We start from the raw sequence: 21,179 nt of genomic DNA, 5'->3' as shown, positions 1-21,179 counted from the left end.
TAAAAGTAACATAGTGTCATACTGAGGCCTTGACTTTGTGCCTAAATCCCAGATTTCTTGGGTCTAATGGGCGCTGGTCAATGGAGAGCTGGAACCCATTATAGGGTGGGGCGAGTCCTAACCCGTAGAGTTGAATTTATCTTCTTTTTTTTTTCATCTCTACCACCAGCATGGTGCCATCTGACAGCCACAGCACAGAGCTGCTCGTAGTTAAGTGTGATTTTTGAAAATTGGCAAGAGTTTCTTACATAACTGGGTGTCAGTGCTCGAATGTTTAGCAGAGCCCATTAAAGTGATGGACAGATGACTGACTGACGTGGAGGAGATCAGAACTGACAGTCTGCACTTCAACACACTGTGAAGTGCAGACTGTTCTAAATAAGTCTCGTCATCTTTATGTATTTGCTTTTGTGGCTTACACATCTCACCTTTAAGGAATGCAAGCAAAGTGTAATGGTTATGAATTTTCATCTTAACCAAGCAAACACAGACGAATGTAACATCAGCCAATATCAACGAACAGGTTTCTTGATTGTACTCTCCCATCAATATGGTGACTGTAACCATACCATGTATTACCTTATATTAGTTCATTATAGTATATTAACTGTGTAGCATATTTCTTCGTTACTTGTGCAGGGTTAGGGTGCAAACTCTAAATCAAACACACACTCACTCACATGCACACACACACACACACACACACACACACACACACACACACACACACATACATAAGCACATACATGCTTGCACACACACACACATGCACACTGAATTTTCACTCCTAGCGTAGGCCTATATAAAAGGAAGTAAAATATCTTGAATCTGCCGCAGACTCAGCTTCACTGCCCTGTCACAGCTACTGCCTTTCACTGTGATGTTGCCTGTGATAGCATTAGTAGTGTGTCTGTTATTGTGTGTACTGTATGTGTGCTTCAGTCTCAGGAGAGGCACAGCTCGTTGGTTTCTCAATGGAGGCTGTCTCCTGTGTGTGTGTGTGTGTGTGTGTGTGTGTGTGTGTGTGTGTGTGTGTGTGGGGGCGGGGGCGGTGCGGGAGCGTGCACATCAGTGAGTGATGTGTTTGCACACGCACTGTGAAAACAACCTGTTGGTGGGTTGCATTATATCTTGGCTTTCAAGTATATGCAGTTTCCTATCAGCTCAATCTATCTAGTTTCCTTTTCCAGATCGCTACACATGCACATGAAAAAACATACGTATGTGTGTGAGTGTGTGAGTGAGTGAGAGAATTTATTGTTGTTCACCACTGTGGCCCAAAGTAAATGGATGACGTATCAGCCTTGTTTTTTCTCCTTCTATTGTCTGAGGATCATCTGGAAGTGTTTTAGACGCTGATGGTTCCTCAGTGCGGGATGCTGTGAATCACTCTGAGACTCCCCATAACAATATTTCCATTGTTTGTTTGTTTTCTCTTTCTCAGTGTTTCCTGTCGTCTGGTGGCAGAGAAAACTGAAAGGAAATAGAGAGTTTCCACAAGTGCTGAATTATTGGAGAAACTGTCCTAAGTCTCCTCTGGTCTGTGGGACATCACAGATGGTTGTTTTTTGTCGGTTTTTGTTTGTCCCTTTTGATTTTTCAGAGAACAGCTGGGAATTTAGCAAATGTTATTCTATCGATGAAAAAAAGAGTAGATTTAGAAATATTCTTGTGTACAAAAGAAATGTAACTTTAATATTGGTACTGACTTTGGACTTTAGTGTAATATCCCTCTTCGGTCTCCTCACTTCTCTCTTCATTTGTGTTATTGAAAGTTTTGGGAGCTGAGGTCATTAATAGATGCCCCATTATTGTGGAAACACAAGAACTTTTGGGGACATAAAATCTAGTGAAAATAGATTTATAGCAGTTGACACTTTGAAAAATGTTTTATTTCAAGGAAAATGTGTGTGAGCACCAGGTTTTAGGACATCCTGCACATGTATATCACTCTGCTGTGTATGGTCCCCTTGCTATGTCTTCACATTTGGATGAGTGTAAGTGTAAGTGGGTATTGTACTCAATATGAATCTTGCCATTTTTCTCTTTGTGTAGTGTGTGTGTAGTGTGTGTGTAGTGTGTGTGTGTGTGTGTGTGTGTGTGTGTGTGTGTGTGTGTGTGTGTGTGTTTGTGTTGGCTGTGGCTGGTCGAGATCGATGGTCTGTAAAGTGGATTCCTTATTGGCCTGTTTGCTTTGGCAGCTCTTGAAAGTAGCCCACTGATTACACTCCCAGATGTGACATGCACACAGACACACACACATAGACACACACACAGACACACACACATAGACACACACAGACACACACACACACACCCGTGTTCACTGCTGCCTGCTCTCATGTCTGTGTATGTTGAGGAGGAGGGGGAACATACATACTTACCATCCTTTAACCTTTTGTGCTTTGGCAGGTTACATCGTCACAAGGAATCTCTCTATCAATCTCTCTCTATCTCACACACACACACACACACACTCACTCACTCACTCACTCACTCACTCAGAGTGAAACACATTAAAAGTTTGATACATCTTACTAGTAAATATTGTGACACTGTTTGCTTCATCTCAGGATTTGGTTTTTGTGTGTGTGTGTGTGGGTTTTTGCCTGAATGACCATCTGACTTAAAAGTCAGACTGGTTTTCACTTTGCTTGATCCCTCACACTCGTCCATCAGTTGGATGGACGAGTGTGAATGTGTCAGCATAACTGGCTACTACAGAGCTTTTTAAAGTCTGGACATGAAAGGAGGTGAAACTTATGGAGATGGACAACAGTATAGTTTCAGGTTTTAGCATTATTTCAAAGCTGGTATAAGACAAATGTTTCAACTCACGAAAATTCATTCTTGATTTTACAAGAATGAAAAGATTTTTCCTAGTCTGTGACATTGATTATATAATACACTAAAGTAAGCCCATCATAAATCTTTTCATAGCCAAAATGATTTATCCTAACCTCAACCAGCGAAAGCTTCATTCTTTTAATCATTTACTATTGTTAACTCTTATTAGCCACCTGCCACAACTTAGTTCAAGTAATTTCTCTTAAATCTAAATCCCCCAAATCACTTCAAAGGAAAAGACTCCAGTGCATTAAAGAAAGCAAACCAACCAGCACCCGCTCAGCCAATTCTTAACCTAAGGAGCCTATAACTGATACATGTGACTAGTATTTCTTCATATTCTGTGTTCAATGAATATAATAACTAATATTTATGAACATAATGAACACTTTAACTAAACCTACAGTTTACCTAAAAACCAGAAGAAGAAAAAAACTAAGAATTTAAGAATGTAGCTGTACTCTATAAAATTCTCTGCACTGTTAATGGCTTTGAACCCCGCGGTCCTTTTTGGGTTAATTCCTTTATGTTCTAAATCAAACATACAGTCTTTTTCCAAAGATAAAGCACTGCATGTTTGACATTAGATGTGTCATTTTATTTTATATTATATATATTATTTGTACTTATATAAGCCCCTCTGTGTAACTGTGGGGTGGTGGGTGTGTATGGAGGTGACAGAGTGGCTGTGACAGCATCTATCTGGCTAATGTTGTTAGCATGGAGTCGCTGCCTCCCACCAGCATGTCAATATCAATGTAAAGCCACTTGACCGCCATGGAAGATGCCAAGATAGACAGGGAGTAAAAGGCTTTGGTGTGTGTGTGTTTAGGAGAGTGCGGGTGTGTGTATTTAGTGACTTCTTGTGACTTTAGTGTGTGTGTGTATGTGTGTGTGGCCCAATAAAAAACCTCGCTCCTGACATTTTTACTGCAGGTAAGTGGAGAGTGAATTTATGGTGCTTGTTTAGAGGCCTAAGGAGGCTTGGCTGGCCATGGGCTGGACACACACACACACATATGCATGCACACACTTATTCACACACACTTTTTTTAAGTCGATTTTTCCAGTTCTTGTCAGATTCATATTCATGGTGTGACAAGTTCTTACACAGAACTGAAACCACACTCACCTAACGATGGACTCCCTCCATGCTCCTCACTCCTCAAGCTGGGCCGATGACTTGCAGCCACGTAACACACTTTGTTTGTCGAGCTTAGCAACTTGTAAATGATACGGTGATACTTTGCATTGAAATGCCATAGGACATAAATAAGGATGGTTGCAGAGAAACGCGACACCACAAGGACACAGAGACGTTTTGACCATACATAAGAGCAGCGAAGCCCCGGCCCGTGACAGACAGGGCAGACAAATGGCTTTGGAGAGGCAAAAACAAGGAGATGAGAGGAAAGAGAAGAGGAGGCCATTCCCAGGTGGCTGCTTGGCTTTCAATACAATTTTCCCCAAACTTGATGAGGAAATGAAATGGGCTGCCCCCTCCTCTCCGTCCAATACGATTAATTCCCTGTAAGATGCTTGCTTTTAGACCCCGAGAGAGACACGATAATGGAGGATTTATTCGCTTAGAATGAAGAGGCTAGTGGAGTAGGGTTGGCTGTTTCATAATGCCTTTCTCTGCACATCAGCAGGCTGTTTGTCACTCTCTCTCTCTCTCCATCACTACGCCCGTCTCTGCTTTCTGGCCACTCGATCGTTGTTGTCTCGCTGCCTTCGGTGTCCACGCGGGACAGAACACATTGCACATGGGCTTTTTTTGTATTGTAAACTGGTGAGATGGAGCCTGTGTGGTTTGAGGTGCCAAACAATACCTCAACCTGCTGGAAGTGCAAGCGTGCATCTCTCAGTCGATCCCCTCAGGCCCTCTCTGTGGTGTGATAAGGCCAGCTTAGGGACACATTAGGGGAGGCAGGGCGTTAAGATCAAATGGGATTGTGGAGGATTTCCTGGAACACGGGGCTGTGGCTTTGGTGCTGGGAATCTCCTTCGTTGACCCCCCCCTGAGAGGAAGCAAGGCAGAGTACAATATTCATCACTACTGTTCACACAGCAGACCACGGCGTGCAGCACGACACCTCCGGACAAAACGAAACTGAATATGAACACTGGTCTTCCTTGTCAATATCCGGTTTAGGCACAAATCGAGCTGGTTTGTGATGTCACATAATACTACGTATAGTACCACCAACTGTACTGCGAACACAACCTACCAGTCCCAGCTTTTACTGTGGATGGGGGCAGCGTTGTATATGACTGGGGCTGTTTTGTAAATAACACTGAGGTATTTATTTGTGCTGCGTCGCAACTCCGGTAAACAGTGGACAGCACCAGTTTAGATTTGGATTGGACCACTTCCCAGGACACATCAGAAGTGAAGGAGTGTGGGGGTTAAAATGAGGCGAGAGACGCGCAGTGAGGAAGGAAGTGAGCAAATTCTGTGTGATTGATAAAGGCCTGTGACCCTTTCACACACAGTCTGTAACATGCAGATGTACACTCCCTCTTCCTCACACACACACGTGTATACACATAGGCAGCGACACACAGAAACTCTGTAATTGAATATCGTGCAGAGAGCAAACATTCTCTTGTAAACATATCATCTGTCACCTCTATAGCTTAATCCATATCCTTGTATGCCAAATGGAGACATACACACACACACACACACTCACAGACACACACACACACACACACACACACACACACCCCTGCAGCCTGTCAAACAAACAAATGAGGCCGGAGTCCCTGTGAAAGTCATCACCATGACCATCCCAGCTTCATCATCACGTTAGCCTGCTCCATTACACAGCAATACGATCTGGCCTGAAATCAATTAGCTGACCATGCTAGCACCGTGAAGTGTACACTCCCCAATCTTTGTTTTGGTGTGATGGAAAACAATGTCCTTCGCCCAGAAGGGAGTTTTAGTTGTGTGGGTGCCACGTCTCTGAGCAGAGGAGAGATGCTCTTCACCGGTTCTGGAAAATTATGATGCTGGCTTTGGCTGTTTGTTTATCTGAGTTATAGTTTTAGAAATGTGTTTCAAATATTTCAGTTTAACAAATGGATTATATTCATAATTCTGATGTGTCCCCAAGCATGATATCATATCCTCAACACACAGTAATCAAAAACAGATATTAGGTAACAATTTAGATTTAAATTTATAACCCTGAAGTTATAGCTTCTAGATTAATAAAGCAGATGAAACTGAAATATTTGATATGAGTAAATATTACTTTTACCAAAACGTCACTCAGTCACGGTCAGTAGAGTTAGCAGACAGGAGGCCAGGGCGCTGAACATTCTTCATTACTTTCTTTCACTTCCTTTATTCATCAGGCTGATTACACAGAGGAGCAGCAGGATTTTACAAAATCAGTTGATTTCGAGGCCATTAAAGCCAGGTGAAAGCTGTCTGGACTGTGCTGGTGTCAGGGTGAACACAGAAGTCATTTGTCAGCAAACACACCCTTTCAGGGATCTGCTTAGTGTTAAATATACGGGTTCCCTCTAATCAGTGACCCCTTCAGCACATTATTAATACCCTCTGGAAGGCAACAACCGGGCCGGGGAGAGGTCTTTTCCTAGGCCACTGTAATTTATTTTACACCTCCACGCCCTCTTTTCCTGCGACAGTCATTACTGCATATCTAGAGCTGCCAAACTCTGCCACAGTGACCAGCTGCCTGCTGATGGGTACAAAGCTTTATGGGCTGAAATGGTTAAGAAGAACCAGCATTGGTTCACTTTGTGTGTGCCATTGTCAAAACAGGCATGTTGTTACAGTAAGTTCCCAAACCAATGTCAGCTGTTTTCTATCAGCATATTGAATTTCCTCTTCGGCTACTCTTTGCACTCAGTCTGAATGAGTGATGGTCTTTCTTACTTACACCAAACGTTATGTGAGATATGACTGTTAATGAAATCATTTCCCCTACATTGAATATACTCTCAGGTTCTCAGTCACTTCATTTCCCTTTACATGTGCTGGACATATCTAACTGAGCACTGGTTGCCATTTGTTCCCGTCTTGAACAGATTACTACACAACTTTGTGGAAGGATACATTAAGGGTTAGGGCAGAACCCATTCAATGTTGGTACGGCTTCAGATCAGGGGTCAGATCCAGGATTCTTTTCTTTTTCCGACATTTAAATTTTCTCTAGATCAAGTGAATTTCAATGTTGGGGCCTTGGTTGGGGTATGCACTCTACTTCCATATAGTTACACATGTGCACACGTGTCATGGTGGCCAGTACAACACTCTCACACCTCCGTGACTCCCTGTAAGCATCACCACACTCACTCACTTACATAGTACATGCTTCCTTTTTGGTGAATCTCACGATATCTGTGACACATAATCACTCAAATCAAGGGTCTATCACAAAGTTATTATTGCATGTTTAATTGGGTGAGGGCTACTGACATCTTGGAGCTTACTTAGTGGGTACATGTGTGTTAATGCAAGCTCCACAAGCCCTACAAAGCACCCTAAGCAGTCCCTAAGAACATAACACTGTCTGTCTGTTTCCCTGATCTGTGTGCAAACATGCTGTGCCGTCACAACTCAGGTCTGTGGCATGCAAGCATATGGCACAGTGTCACTCTATGACAATATATTCTGTAATGAAAGACATCTATAGAGCACATACAGTATGTATATACAGAGCCTTAAGATTGCCACACCCTCTCTTATTCCTCATACATTTGAGTATTTGAGCATTCCATTCCAAACAATGGGTATTAATGTGCTGCTTTCCACCGTTCAGGGATTTGATCCGAAACTAGTTGAAAAGCTTTAGTGAGGTCCAGCACTGATGTTGGGCGATAAGGCCTGGCTCCTAGTCGACTTTTTACTTTGTCCACTAAGGGTTTGCATGGTTCGGAAGTCACGAGTCTGTGCAGGTCAGTAAAGTTCTTCCAGTTCTTTATGGATCTGTTAAGCAAGTCTATTGTCTAAAATCATCATCATCTGCTGTAGGATTAACAATTTAGTCAACTGGAATTAAGTTACCTACCCCATAAAATAACAAACAGCTTCTGCCCAAAGTATGTAGACAGGCATTCACATACAGTATGTTCTCTAATAGAGTTACCACCTTCAAAGCCAATATAGAGATAACCCCGATGACATATGACATCATTATGGAAGCGCTCCTTTCGTAAATATATAGGACTTGGTAGGGTAGAGCAACTATCATTGTTTTTTAATTATTTTTAGGTCTTGTCTCATCTCAGTTTCTGACAAGTGATAGCACACACACACACACACACACACACACACACACACACACACACACACACACACACACCATAGTTTGCTGTTCAAGTGTTGAGCCTAATAGTGAGCTAAAGCACTGGCACTGTCTACTTTGACTTGGCTCGAATAAGCTTGGTGCGCAGTGAGAGTGTGTGCATGTGTGCATGCGTGCGTGCATGCGTGCGTGTCTGTCTGTCTGCGCTGGGCTAGTCTGCGGACTTGTCTGCAATTAACTGTGTACAGGTTAATGCGTCTTCATATCTGAATGCCATATGGTTCGGTGTGTGTGTGGGGGGTAGTGAGTAAAGTGCCTTGAGGCAGACCCTGGTATTGATGGGGATTACTAACACTTAGCTGACACCACCGAGACTGCAAAGGGAGTAAATGATTTAGAAGCAGTGGCCTTAATGTAATGAAAGAAAGGCCATGGCTGTCAGGAACACACACACACACACACACACACCTACCTATGGGTGCTAATCCTGTGAGCTTACATCTCCATTAACACTAACCCCGCACCACAAACCTACTCCGCAAGATAGCTAGCACTCTCAGTGTTTCCCTCAGGATATCAGAGTCACTCTCTTTCACTCTCTGTCTCTCTGACACACACATACAGACACACACAGCCTGGAGGGATGTCAGTATGGGTTCACAGTATAGTCACAGATGTGTATCTGTGTGTGTGTATGTGTATGTGTGCGTGTGTTTGTGTGTGTGTGTGTCAGAGTGAAAGTCTATTAAAAGTGTGTTTTTGTGAAGTTATCTCTATAACGACAATGGTTTCATTGTACATGTATATGAATGAATGTACTCTGCCTTAGCAACATGCTGAATTATACGTACACAGGCTGATGAGAGCTTACACCGACCTCTCAGGGCCATTCGAGTCTGAGATGAGGAAGGGTTCCTTCCTGCCTAAAGCTGCATGAAAACTGCCATTTCAAAATAGTTTAAATCAGGTCTTTAGAAATATTGCGTTCATCTTAAACTAATTTAAATAAGCAAATGTTTATTTTCTAAAATACATTGTAAAGCTTAGAAACATGTCAAATACATTTTATTCCTCATAAAAGCTGATGGAAAATAATTAAGAATTCCTTACAGCCAGGTTTGCTTGGTACCATTGCCAGCATTTCGCCACCAGCTGGCTCAACAGGGTGAAACAGGAGGATTTGGATCATGCCGTCCTCTTGCTTCTAACAATCCCAATGTGGTGCAAGAGCAACGCACTCCTCGCAACAGAAAAAATGTTGGTTGTGAACATAATCCAGCAACTGAATTCCAACTGAATTTTCTTGAAGCAAAGTAGAAGATGATTTAGCTGCCTGTCGTGGTGTCGTTAATAGGAAACATCCTCCAAAGTTATGTGTCTGTCAGGCGGGCAGCACAATGACATTTACAAAGAGTTAAGATAATGTATTTATCAAGTGCTCGGGATGTGGAGGTAACATTGACATTCATTTCAGCCGGCAACAGTTACTTTGGTGTTTCTATAAAAAGTTGGTGTTAGCAATGACTGTATTTCCCTCTAGATCGTCACTAAAGTAATATCCTGGTTGATGTTAAGCAACAACGTGGTTGTTTGTGTGTTTCGTCTTAAACTAAACCCAGACACTGAACAGTCTGGATGACTCAGTGCTCTGCAGTGAACAGCACAGGCAGCTGCAGTCATGCAATGTTAGCGGGAACAACTGTGCGACATTAACTCAGATCAGAGAGAGTGGTTCTGTTCCAACTGGACTTACAAAGGTGAGTCCGTCTGTGCTACGACAGAGGGGAGTGATGGGAACTGTTTACTGCATAAGCCTCAAAATAAATTTGAACACATAAAACACAAAACCAACTCTGGATAATCTTCTGAAATGATCCAGAGTGAGAACGCAAACATTCTCCTGGGTTTCTCCAGCCAAACCCCTATTATAAACTCTGGGATGTCAAAGTGAGCCCATGTGAGAGCACAGCAGGAGAATGTCTGGAGGATTCACCACCAGTGAGTTGGCGCATTGATGGCGTTTCCAACACTCGGCGGAAAACAAAACTTAAAAAAGATATTCTAATATCTCAGGATGAAACAGAGAAGCCAAACAAGTATGGAGGCACAAATAAGGAGCTCAACTTGGAAAGACATTGATATTCAAGACTCTCTGGAGATACGCACTGACGTTGCACGCATTGATGTGCTGTCAACAAAAACATGTGATCTCCGCAGTAGAATTTATATTTTACGTCCTGTCTCCTGCTGCAACACCCCTCACCTGAATGCTCCAGGGATTTTTCTGTTGCTGTGAACGTGTCTGACCAATTCCTGGAGGTCATGTCAGAAAATGGCTTTAGAAAACTAGACTGAAATGTGTTTCAGTGACTAGATTTCAGTGTAGTTCCCACCTGATCTACTGCACTGCCTGATTTATGATCTGTTTGTTGGTAACAGACTGGGCCTCATTTCCTAGTAACACCACTCAAGTATATTCTCACACACACGCACCATTACATATTATACGGCACCCATAATAAAGGCATTTGTCCGATCCGCCCCCTCGCACTAAAACCTAATTGAATTAGAACTAACCAGGCATCAGCATCTTAACTGCACAGGTAACTGAGAAACAGTGGCATGTGGCGTCAACACATTATTCCTTTACCTGTGTGTGTGTGTGTGTGTGTGTGTGTGTGTGTGTGTGTGTGTGTGTGTGTGTGTGTGTGTGTGTGTGTGTGTGTGTGTGTGTGTGTGTGTGTGTTGAACTTCTGTCCTGGCTGAGGATATTTACAGTTGTGGTCATCATTCTCTTCTGTAAGCGGCTAGCATTAGTATATCAGCCTCACCAAAAGCCGGTTTCAAAAAATTGGCTACAGACTTTTTCCAGAGTTCACCTTTCACACATGAGCGAGGGATTCTCCGTTTCTCTGTTGCATTCACAACAACACAGAAATCTCTGCAGCGTTCTGGTGAGGGGTGGTGCAGCAGGCAGAGGGAGCATGTCACATATTATTATGTGTCTTGTACATGTGTGGCTCCGCTTTTTCATCCTGAGATATTTGTGTTCTTTTGGGGCTTTTTTCCCCTAATCTTCGTGAAGTTCAACCCTCCGGAGAATGTCAGGAGATTCAGTGCATGTCTGAAAACTCTGTTAACCACACAAACTTATTGTAAATTGTTCATTTCTAATTTATAACTGCCTCCAGTTTGTTAGTAAATCATTTGCATGTGTAAGTATTCTTGACAGCTTGACCTGTTCAGGGTAAAAATAGAGCGATACCGGAGTGGACGCGGCATGTCTCCTTATATCTGATCTCAGAACAGCGACTCTACCTAATGATCTGATGTTTGCATTCATTTTGTAATTTACTGCCCATGTGAGTCATCAAAGCCAGTGTTTGTTACAGGGAACACTTCAAAATGTATTTCGATCTGCTTACAATGTGTCATCGGTGCGGTTGGACATGAAGTCATAACCTATGAATCAATCAATCAAACTTGTTTTGTATAGCCCATATTCACAAATCAGACCTTGTCTCAGAGGGCTCGACATGCCATGGCAGGTGATATGGTAACACTGGATGTTCACATGGATAACTTCGATGCTACTGACGTCGAGGTGCCATGCCAAGTGTGTGCCGACAAAATCTAAAAGGAAATATGCTGGTAAACCTCTCAGGAAACTTGCAAGTCATTAATAGAATATTAATTTGACCTTTGATGGTATTTTCTTTCTGTTTCATTAAACAGAGGCTTGGTTTTAATGGTCCAATTGAATGTCCACAGTATTAAAGTTAAGCACTGAATGTGTGTTAGAGAAGCGATTGTGATGTGCACATGTGATGTCATGTCCAACTGTGCCATCCTAAGCCGCTGCTGTAAAGGTATACACACACAGACAGACAGACACACACACACACACACACACACACACACACACACACACACACACACACACACACATCCTGCTGCAGTGTGATTAAATCTTTAAGGAAAGTAGCGCTGGCTGGAGGGATAAGTAGGGCCAGTACGTGGGGGCTAACAGCTGGGTGGAGAGTGGCTTTTAATCCAGCTGGGTTTTAACATGATGGAGGGAAAAACAACAATCCAGGGTGTATTTTGAATCCTCCTCCTCCTCACAACTGTTCATGCTCACATTTCCAAAGGTTTACAGACAATAAAAAAGAATCAAAGGAGAAAATCAGTAAACTCGAGTGGCTGCCTTGGAGAGATCCATTAAATTCCCTTCACACGATACAGTGGATCGACAGGGTTATTTGAAGTCAGTAACTTTGAACCATTTCACAAGTGTGATAGGATTCTCTTTCCATTTCTGAATTATTTCTTCTACTGTTGTCATTATTCATGTTATACATACACATGCTGCAAAGTGGAGGCAGCAGCTTGCCTCTGTCTGTGTGCAGTTTGCTTTCAGGCACAGTTTTGAGTGCAGGTCATCCTCCATTCAGATGCATTTAGAGCCCAGAACACACTCACTGTAGTGAAAACAGAATTGATGTACATAGCACACAGCATGGAGCCGTTGTGTAGCATACACACATCCGTTAAGATGAGGAGCAATAAAAGATGTAGCTGAAAAGAAAAATATATTTTTAAAGAAAATACAAAATACGAGTCAAATAATTGAACATGTAGCTGATTTAAATTTTAAATCTTAAAATTCCTCAAAGAAAATAGAGGAACAAAGGAAACAAAGAGGGCGTTTTGGACTAGAATGAACTATAGGTTTTCAAGACACTGACCTGATTTGTTGAACTGCTGAAGCCTCACATTAACTTTAACTAAATTTAAGAATCTATTTTCACATGAGAGAGAACTTTGGATTTTGTCCCTCATCACTTATATTATAATCGTGTTTATAAGGAATCTCTTTTTGGCTGGTATGGAAAGGAGGGTTGATTTCAGTGGCCTAGAACTCTTTCATTGAACATATGGGCATGAGAAATAATGAATTAACTTTCTCTGTCATCAATGGAAAATTAATTGTATCTCAGCAGACTGAGCTCCTGTTACTGTATCAGTCGGCCTACAAGCCAATATGGGTGAGTCATTGATAAGATAATATGAGTTTGGCTAATCCAATCTGACAGTTCTAGGTATTTTGTTACTTTTTATAGTATTAGAAGCTCTACAGATATACAAAGGTCAAAAATGTCCAGAGCCAGATTATTAACAGACAAAGTAAATATGCAAATAGTTTTTGAAAGTAAAAAAAAAGATTTTAAACTACCAAACACTGCCAACAACTATCAGCGATCGGTAGTTTTAGTCGAAAGCAATCAGTATCGGCCCTCAAATACCCATATTGGTCAAAGCCTGGTCTGATAAACGTAAAGCTCTTCCTAACCTTCTGCCAAGCTCTTATCATCCAGAAAAGCCACGGCAGTCAGAACCTTTGATCTGCATGGCTTACTGGCTATCAGGGAGCAGACTACTGTGTGTGTGCACGTGTGTGTGTGTGTGTGTGCGTGTACCCCGAGGCCTGGCCAGTCTCAGCTCCGCTGCAGGCCAGTGACAGGTGCTAATGCTGGGGCGAGAGGCTGCACGGGCCTCCATGCGCCCTACTGTGATAACACTGACTGGCCTCCGAAAGCATACAATCACTCACACACACAATGGCTTAGCTTCCTGATAACTTTGCTGCACTTCAGAAGCAGTCTGTATGTGTGTGTTGGATTGATTTTTCAAAGGACTCCTCTTTAGTGCCAGCAGGCCTTCTATCAAAGCTGGCCATGAGACCCTGTGTGTGTGTGTGTGTGTGTGTGTGTGTGTGTGTGTGTGTGTGTGTGTGTGTGTTTTGTTGTGTGGTGTTATTATGTCCTGTACTGTGGTTGCTTTAATGCTGGATAACTGGGATGTGTGTGTATGTGTGTGTTTGTAGAGAGTGAATTGAATTTTGTAGCGGTAAAGGTCGATCTGGACAAGAAAGCTTAGTGTTGCAGAGTGAAGTGTGGCTCATTGCTTATCAAGGTACAACCTACTAAAACCTCCAGCTGACCATTTGGCAGTCTTTTGACATGCCTACATTAAGTCAAGCCTTTCAGTTCACACAAGTCTGAGATAGATATGCAGGATGGTAGGATTTAAGCACATCCTGCCCGGTGCTTTTGTGGCATTCACGTCGGTAACCTGGTGTGAATTTCAATCATTCACTACCTTAAATCTAATTTAGCAAATTGCAACACTGTCAAAAAAAATAAACAAATAATAATCAAATACTATAATTCAATTTATCTCAGATTTTGTAGTCTGGCCAGAAATTGAATACTAGTCTTGTCAAGTTTCCTTTGTGTTTACCACTCACCTTCAATATCTATCCACGTTTCCTGCATGTAACCAACACAGAGACACAAACACAGAGACACAAACACAGAGACACCAACACAGAGACAGATTGTGCAGACTGATCTTTCCAGGAAGAGAGGATCTCTACTGTCCTTTTCCTTTGAAGTCATCCTGTCGTCTCCCTGGGGTTTTACTGACACCCACAAGACAAGTGGGGAAGTGTTCCTGTGTGTGTGTGTGTGTGTGTGTGTGTGTGTGTGTGTGCGTATCCACTCTCCTATGCCAAACATTTGATGAAGGAAGCTCTGTGGTATTGAATAAGGCAATTCATGAGGTCTACAGTTGCAGACTATATTCAAATTTCAAGTTTATTTTAGGAGAACAGTATAGTTTCATTGTATTTATTGCTGTTAATCACTGAAGTAGTTTTATCAATCATATGAGATAAATTTACCAATTTGTTGCAGAAGTAGGAAACGTAAGACACAGCACAACTCGACCATCAGAGTCAGCTCCAGCTCAGGAGGTTAAAAGACTAGTTCAAAACGAGTCGGTCTTTACCAAGTGAATTTAACAAGATGTCTAATTTGTTACATATTGAAAAACCGATGTCCCTACTCCCTAATTTTAACTTTATGCCAAATCCAGAATGCTCTGCAGGGGGTGAGAATTAGCATTTCTGGCCCCACCCCAACTAGTGATGTCACAACGTGTGTTTTCTATCATTATTCAAAGCCAACACAAGTTGGATGTCACTGACTGGGGTGTGGCCAGAAGTATAACATGCTTGGAAGTTACTAGCCATTAAAGAGAAACGCACCAGCAGTTTAACTCTCTGCAGTTTGTCACTGATTCTCTCGTTAGCAGACATGTGAAAGTGATATTTTTTATATTCCAACGAGGTGGACTAGCAGTTGCCTCTGTTTTGCTTAGCTCGGCTCAATACATGCATGTCTGCCTCTGTACTGGATACACTGACTGTGTAACCCCCTCAATGTTTCACTGTTCCTTTTTAGATTCAGATTTTTAAGATTTGAATTCACCACTTGAGCAGTAGTCGTCAAAATGGTATCATGAAGGCCGTGTGCTTGTTTGGCGCAGCCGTTTCCTGTGCGCCACTGTCTGTCACATATTTCCTGGGTGTTAACGAGGGGAGAGATGCTGATACGCAGAACTGAACTGATGCCGATGATAAGCTCAAATCAAGCCGTGAGGTCATGTGTTTGTATTGTTGCTCTCCGGCGTTCTGAGTCACAGGAGCACTTCACCAACGCCACCGCTAAATCCTCCTCTTCTGCCTTTATCACCTCGCAGTGCTCGCAGGCACAGTGGCTGAGTCAAATGAACACACTAATAGAATAAACCAGTTGTTTTACTGTGTGCGTGCCTGCCTGACCAGCTTATCACACACAAACACAGAGAGGGAGAGAGAGAGAGAGACAGGTTGCAGACTCCCTGGCTCCACAGCACAAGATCTCTCTGATTGTAGAAATTATGGCAGACAGAAAGGAGAGGAGATTAAGACACAGTGTAGGTCTGTGTGGATTTGCTTTGACAGGCATGAAGATTGTGTTGTGCTTACAAGCTGTTTGTGTGTAGTAAATTCATTTATGCTGTGCTGGGGGAGAAATGTTTGTCTGACACAAGTGTCTAAGAATCCTACTTTAAAATGACCACTACCAATACTTACCAATGGCCAGATTGTTTTGAAAGTCAATTCAGTTAAACCCGCTTTTCTGTAAACAGAAATAGAAAAGTTCTGACAGTTACTACAGACATGACAGTTCCGCAGCAGACTCACATTGGAGCATATCTTGCTGAAGTTCCCAACCTTATCTTCAAATGCTCATCGTTTTACATCTTGTGGTTAAATGTCTAAAATTGCATTTTAGCTAGATGGCACATTGTGCACATTTTTTATTTGTCCTCTGTGTTTGACACATTGTCTTGATGATACAGTCATATCATTTCCCAATCATATGCACAAACTTTCCAAGCAATGTTTTAAGTGTTGAAGGATGCTAAAATGGTCTCCACACCCCTGCAGCCCTCAGAGAATAACACACGTTGCTGATAGATGGATGATTCATCCGTTAAGCCAAACATTTTGGGATCAGACCCAGTCCTGATCTTGCCGATCAGCTCAGGACAACACTAGATTTTATCGATGCACAACTTCCACAGCTGTTACAGTTGCATCTTGCATTCCTTTTGGTAAACAAATATTAACCCTCTGTGTGTGGATGTGTGTGTGTCTGTTCGCAGGACCATTTGATGGACGTGGTGTGACCCTGCTCGAGGTGTGTGGGAGCTGGCCAGAAAGCTTTGGCGTGCCGCGGCACAACATCGGGTCGGCCGACGCCAGCGACGAAGGCCTGCGGGAGAGACTGGCGGACGCCATGTCTGAGTCCCCCTCCAGGGACATCGTAGGATCTGCGACAGGTCAGTGGAGTAAGGACAACGCACAATTACACTCACTCTCTTGAGCACACACATGCATGTAGACGTACAAATATTTAAGCCGCTTTCAGACCCTCACTGAACTCCGGAGATGCTCCACAGTTTCTCAGGAGGAGCTGTATGTGTGCAAATGTCCGAGTGAGAGCCTCCAGAGTTTCTGTGGACTTTCTCCGCCTGGCCCCCAGGTATAAAGTCCGCAGAAAGTCCAGAGAATCCGATGTGAGTGCACAGCAGGGGATCCCCCGCTGGATTTACCATGAGCGAGTGGGGGATGTTGATAGCGCTTGTAACGCGCGACAGATGCACAAATTAACAACATGAAATACAAAAAGAAAACAAATATCTCTGGATAAAAGCCAGTGTCACACAGGTAGAAGACACCGACTAAGATGTCAAGAGAGTTTGTGGTGATTAGAGTTCCTCCACGGGTCTTGTCCGAAAACGCCTTTAGACACGTGTTCACAAGCATAAAAGTTATTTTGTTTCATTCTCTGTTTATAAATTCTGGGGGAAGAATCTCAAATAGATTACAACTTTAGATCAGTTACTCAATGATGTCCTACAATCCAGAGGAAATACTGATGATGCTGCCACAGTGACCTTGTTTCAGACAAAACTTACATACTATTGTAAAAACTGTTCAATTTACATAAATGTATTCATCAATCCCTAAGAAGAATTGTGTTCAGTAAAAGTTTAAAATGAGCAGACCCCAGATCAGATGAGCCCTGAATGTTAGACAGAAGATGGCCAGGGATGGATCCAGGTGTAAGAAAGGACACAGACTGTGATGTTGGTGAGACCTCGTGGTCAGATGAAGAAGACGGGCTTGACCTGTGCTGTTCCAGCTGTTCTCTGCCTGCTGGCATAGCCACAGAAACGGGCTATTGTTTTCACACCAAGTCTATGAGATCCCAAAAGCGGCGCATGCACACACCTTGCTTTACTTTAAGGCTTCCTGCGTGCATGTGTACGTGCGTGCGTGCGTGCGTGCGTGCGTGCGTGCGTGCGTGCGTGCGTGCGTGCGTGCGTGCGTGTGTGTGTGTGTGTGTGTGTGTGTGCAGCAGACATGCCGTTGGCCCTGACAGTCCAAATGGTTAACTCATTTAGGAAGCGCCAGTGCCCCCCCCACCCCCCCTAAGTGAACAAGAGTTCCTTTGATTTAAATGTGTGTGGGGGGATGGGTTAGGGGTGGGGTATTGGGGTAGGGGAGTGGGGAGCTCACAAGGCCCTAATGGATTTAGCATCGACTATCACCCACCCCAACCATCCCCAGCCATATCCAGCCTAGAAGCACCCCCCCCCCCCCCCCCCCCCCCCCATCTCCTCCGTTAGGACTTAACCTCATTTGTGGAGCTCTCTCTCTTTCTTCTCATCACTCTCTCCACCCCCCCACCCCGTGTTTCTTCATTAGATTAGATGTTGGAGTCTCCCGGACACTAGCAGTCAGTCTGCTCTTGTTCTTCTTCCCTCCATCGCCTCGCATCTCGACTCCCATCGCCCCCTCCGCCCCTTTAATGCAACACAAAATTCATTACTGATCATATTACATCAAAATACACCCATGATACATGTGTACAAACACACACACACACACACACACTCTCTCTCTCTCTCTCTCTCTCTCTCTCTCTCTCTCTCTCTCTCCCTCTCCCTCTCTCTCTCTCTCCCCCTCTCCCTCTCTCTCTCTCTCTCTCTCTCTCTCTCTCTCTCTCCCTTTCCTTAGCCTTGAGCTGTGCTGAAGACATCATCCACAGGGAATGTGATGGACTAGCTGGTTCCTCCATTCATTCATACAGACAGAGAGGCTTCAGTCTCTCTAGGCTAATCTAATAGCACAGCACTTCTGCATCGTAACATAAAGGAAATGTTCCTGTCCGCTGTAAGGAGGAGGGTGACATGGATGGTCAGGAGTTGGCATGTTATGAGAAAATGGGTCTCTCAGTGTTGTCCATCTTAGTTACAGTGTGATGGATGGGTACAGTTCGCTACAGCTTTCAATGGAACTAATTTCCAATTTCCAATTAGTTCCTATGAAAACAATTGACAGTATATTTTATTAATTATTGACCATAACAAGGACTCGGGTTCTAGAAAAATGTATGTTGCATTTTTTTTATATTTTCATAAATTTCTTGTATTATTATCACCTTTATTATTTTAGGATGGAGGCAGAAATATGCTTTTTGCAATTTGTGAGAAGCAACTCGTTTAATGTGTCGTGAAGTGTATTTTGATAAGATTCCACACTGATGGATATGAGCATCATTCTCAAATTCATTTTTCCATGGTTCTCTAAACACGGTGTTAGGGACTGTGGCTCCAAAACAACAACAACAAATAAAAATACTCTGCATTATTTTATTTATTATTATTATCTAATAGAAATATTTATGAACCAAAATCTTTAAACTAAAGAAATTCAAAATATTTAATATAAAAAATAAAAAAATCCATTTCACTAAATAATCATTTAACGTGATGATGTACAATGAGCCACACAGGGAAACTGAAGTGTCTTAGTAGCAGAGGTAAGGGAAAATTAACAGGTAATTAAATAATATATAACGGAGTAAAATATAAAATACATAATAAACATCTACTATTAAAAAAATACTATTTAGCATACACACCAAGAAATATAGTAGGTATAGTGTGCATTGAAAGAAAAAATATTCACAAACCAAGTATTTGACTGAAAGAATTTTTTAAAACAAACGGGCATTTTGTAAACGAAAGTAAATAATACACAATCTCTGTTTTGCATGAAGATTGGAATAAAAAATGACCACAAAAATGTTCAATTTTTCAATATTGTATTCATAGAACTGATTTAAGGCCAAGTTAAAAGGCAGAGCACTGAGATTTTCAGACGGGAGAGTGCAATAAAGTTTGTGAACCTGTTTGTGAAATCTTTCAGTTTTAGAGTGAAAAGCTTGCAGTCGTCACAGGCTGCGTGGTTCCACCTCGGAACAGGCAGGAGCTCAAAGAAAATGGGTTGGTCGGAAAGTGAGCCGAACAAATCCAACAGGGTCTAATATGTCTAATGTGTCTATTGGCCGTCTGCAGCCCAAAACTCTTCAGCAGTCAGATTCATCTAAATAGTCCAAGATGAAATCTAAACACACCATAATAAGAATTCATGCTTGATAAAACCAAATCGTAGCCGTGTCTAGACGACAGCCCCATCCGTCTTCAGACCCCAGACCTCAAGCTATAGATGAATAAATGTGGACCACAAGGCATCTCATTCAGTTTTTTTTTTCCATTATGGTACTTCTACACAGGCATCGCAAATAATGTAAAAAAAACGTTTCCTTGGCCCTGACTCCGAAGATCTGATTTCCTCTGGCTTTCAGTCGGAACAAGGCAGCAGTCGACATGTCATCCCATCCACATATGATCCACACATGATACACTCCCCTCTGGGTTCAAGTGAGAGACGGAGACTTTTGCCAGAGTTGTAACATTCAATTAATTCTTTATAGTGGCTGGGATTTCCATGTTAATATATGTGCACTTACAGTGCTTCCGTTGTGAGTTGAGCTGTAGTGTGTGTGTGTGTGTGTGTGCGTGTGCGCGTGCGCGTGTGTGTGTGTGTGTGTGTGTGTTGGTCTTGGCGTGAGACTTAGATGGGCAGAGGCAGATGGTATCTTGCTCAGTGGCTCCATTTGCCAGGAGCTGTGGCCCCAGCGCTTAGACACGCACAGTACAGTGGAGCTGTTAAAATAGACCTTGAACCAGATCACAAGCATACACACACACACACGCAAACACACACACACACGCAAACACACACTTCACCTACACACACACATTCACCTCATCCATTTCTCTGCCATATTGTAGCAGACTGGGGGTTTGCGGAGGTAAGCACTCAGGCAAAGAGATGATCTCACAAGAAACTGCCTGATTTCCGTCTTCTCTCCGACACTGGAGGGAAGTGAGTAACCAGGCTTCATGTTAGAAAACACATTCATGCACCACAACCTTAAAATAATAGTAACATTTTAGAAACAGCTTGAAGAACAGTAACACGAATGACTGTGAGAGGGAAGCTCCGCCCACCTGCCCCCAACACGCCACAGTATGTTAAACAGAGTTAAACTTTCATATACAGTTACTTTTAGCTGGGTTTATTTCATTACTTGTAATTTCCTCGCTTTGTATCATTTTTGTCCATCTCCAAAAACAATTTTACAAACGATAATTTGGCAAAAAATTCACACAACACAAATTGAACACCAAACGAGACAGATTTCCCTCTCTGTGTGTGTCCTCTCACACTCAGAGGGT

At 42.7% G+C, this 21,179-nt stretch overlaps 1 protein-coding gene across 4 annotated transcripts in view; it reads left to right on the top strand.

Moving 5' to 3' along the window:
• The window catches only part of bcas3 (BCAS3 microtubule associated cell migration factor), a 319,787-nt gene that overhangs the window by 265,192 nt on the left and 33,416 nt on the right, over window positions 1–21,179 (top strand). For 2 of the 4 annotated variants that reach the window (XM_034605304.1, XM_034605302.1), the window contains one exon: window positions 16,689–16,865. In XM_034605304.1, the coding sequence (XP_034461195.1) occupies window positions 16,689–16,865 (177 nt within the window). Of the gene's footprint in view, window positions 1–16,688; window positions 16,875–21,179 lie in introns of all 4 variants that reach the window. The other 2 variants (XM_034605303.1, XM_034605300.1) reach the window with 1 other exon arrangement.

This window comes from Hippoglossus hippoglossus, chromosome 13 (genome assembly GCF_009819705.1).
Source record: "Hippoglossus hippoglossus isolate fHipHip1 chromosome 13, fHipHip1.pri, whole genome shotgun sequence".
Classification (NCBI taxonomy): Eukaryota; Metazoa; Chordata; class Actinopteri; order Pleuronectiformes; family Pleuronectidae; genus Hippoglossus; species Hippoglossus hippoglossus.
This window is presented reverse-complemented; position numbering and strand designations above follow the sequence as displayed.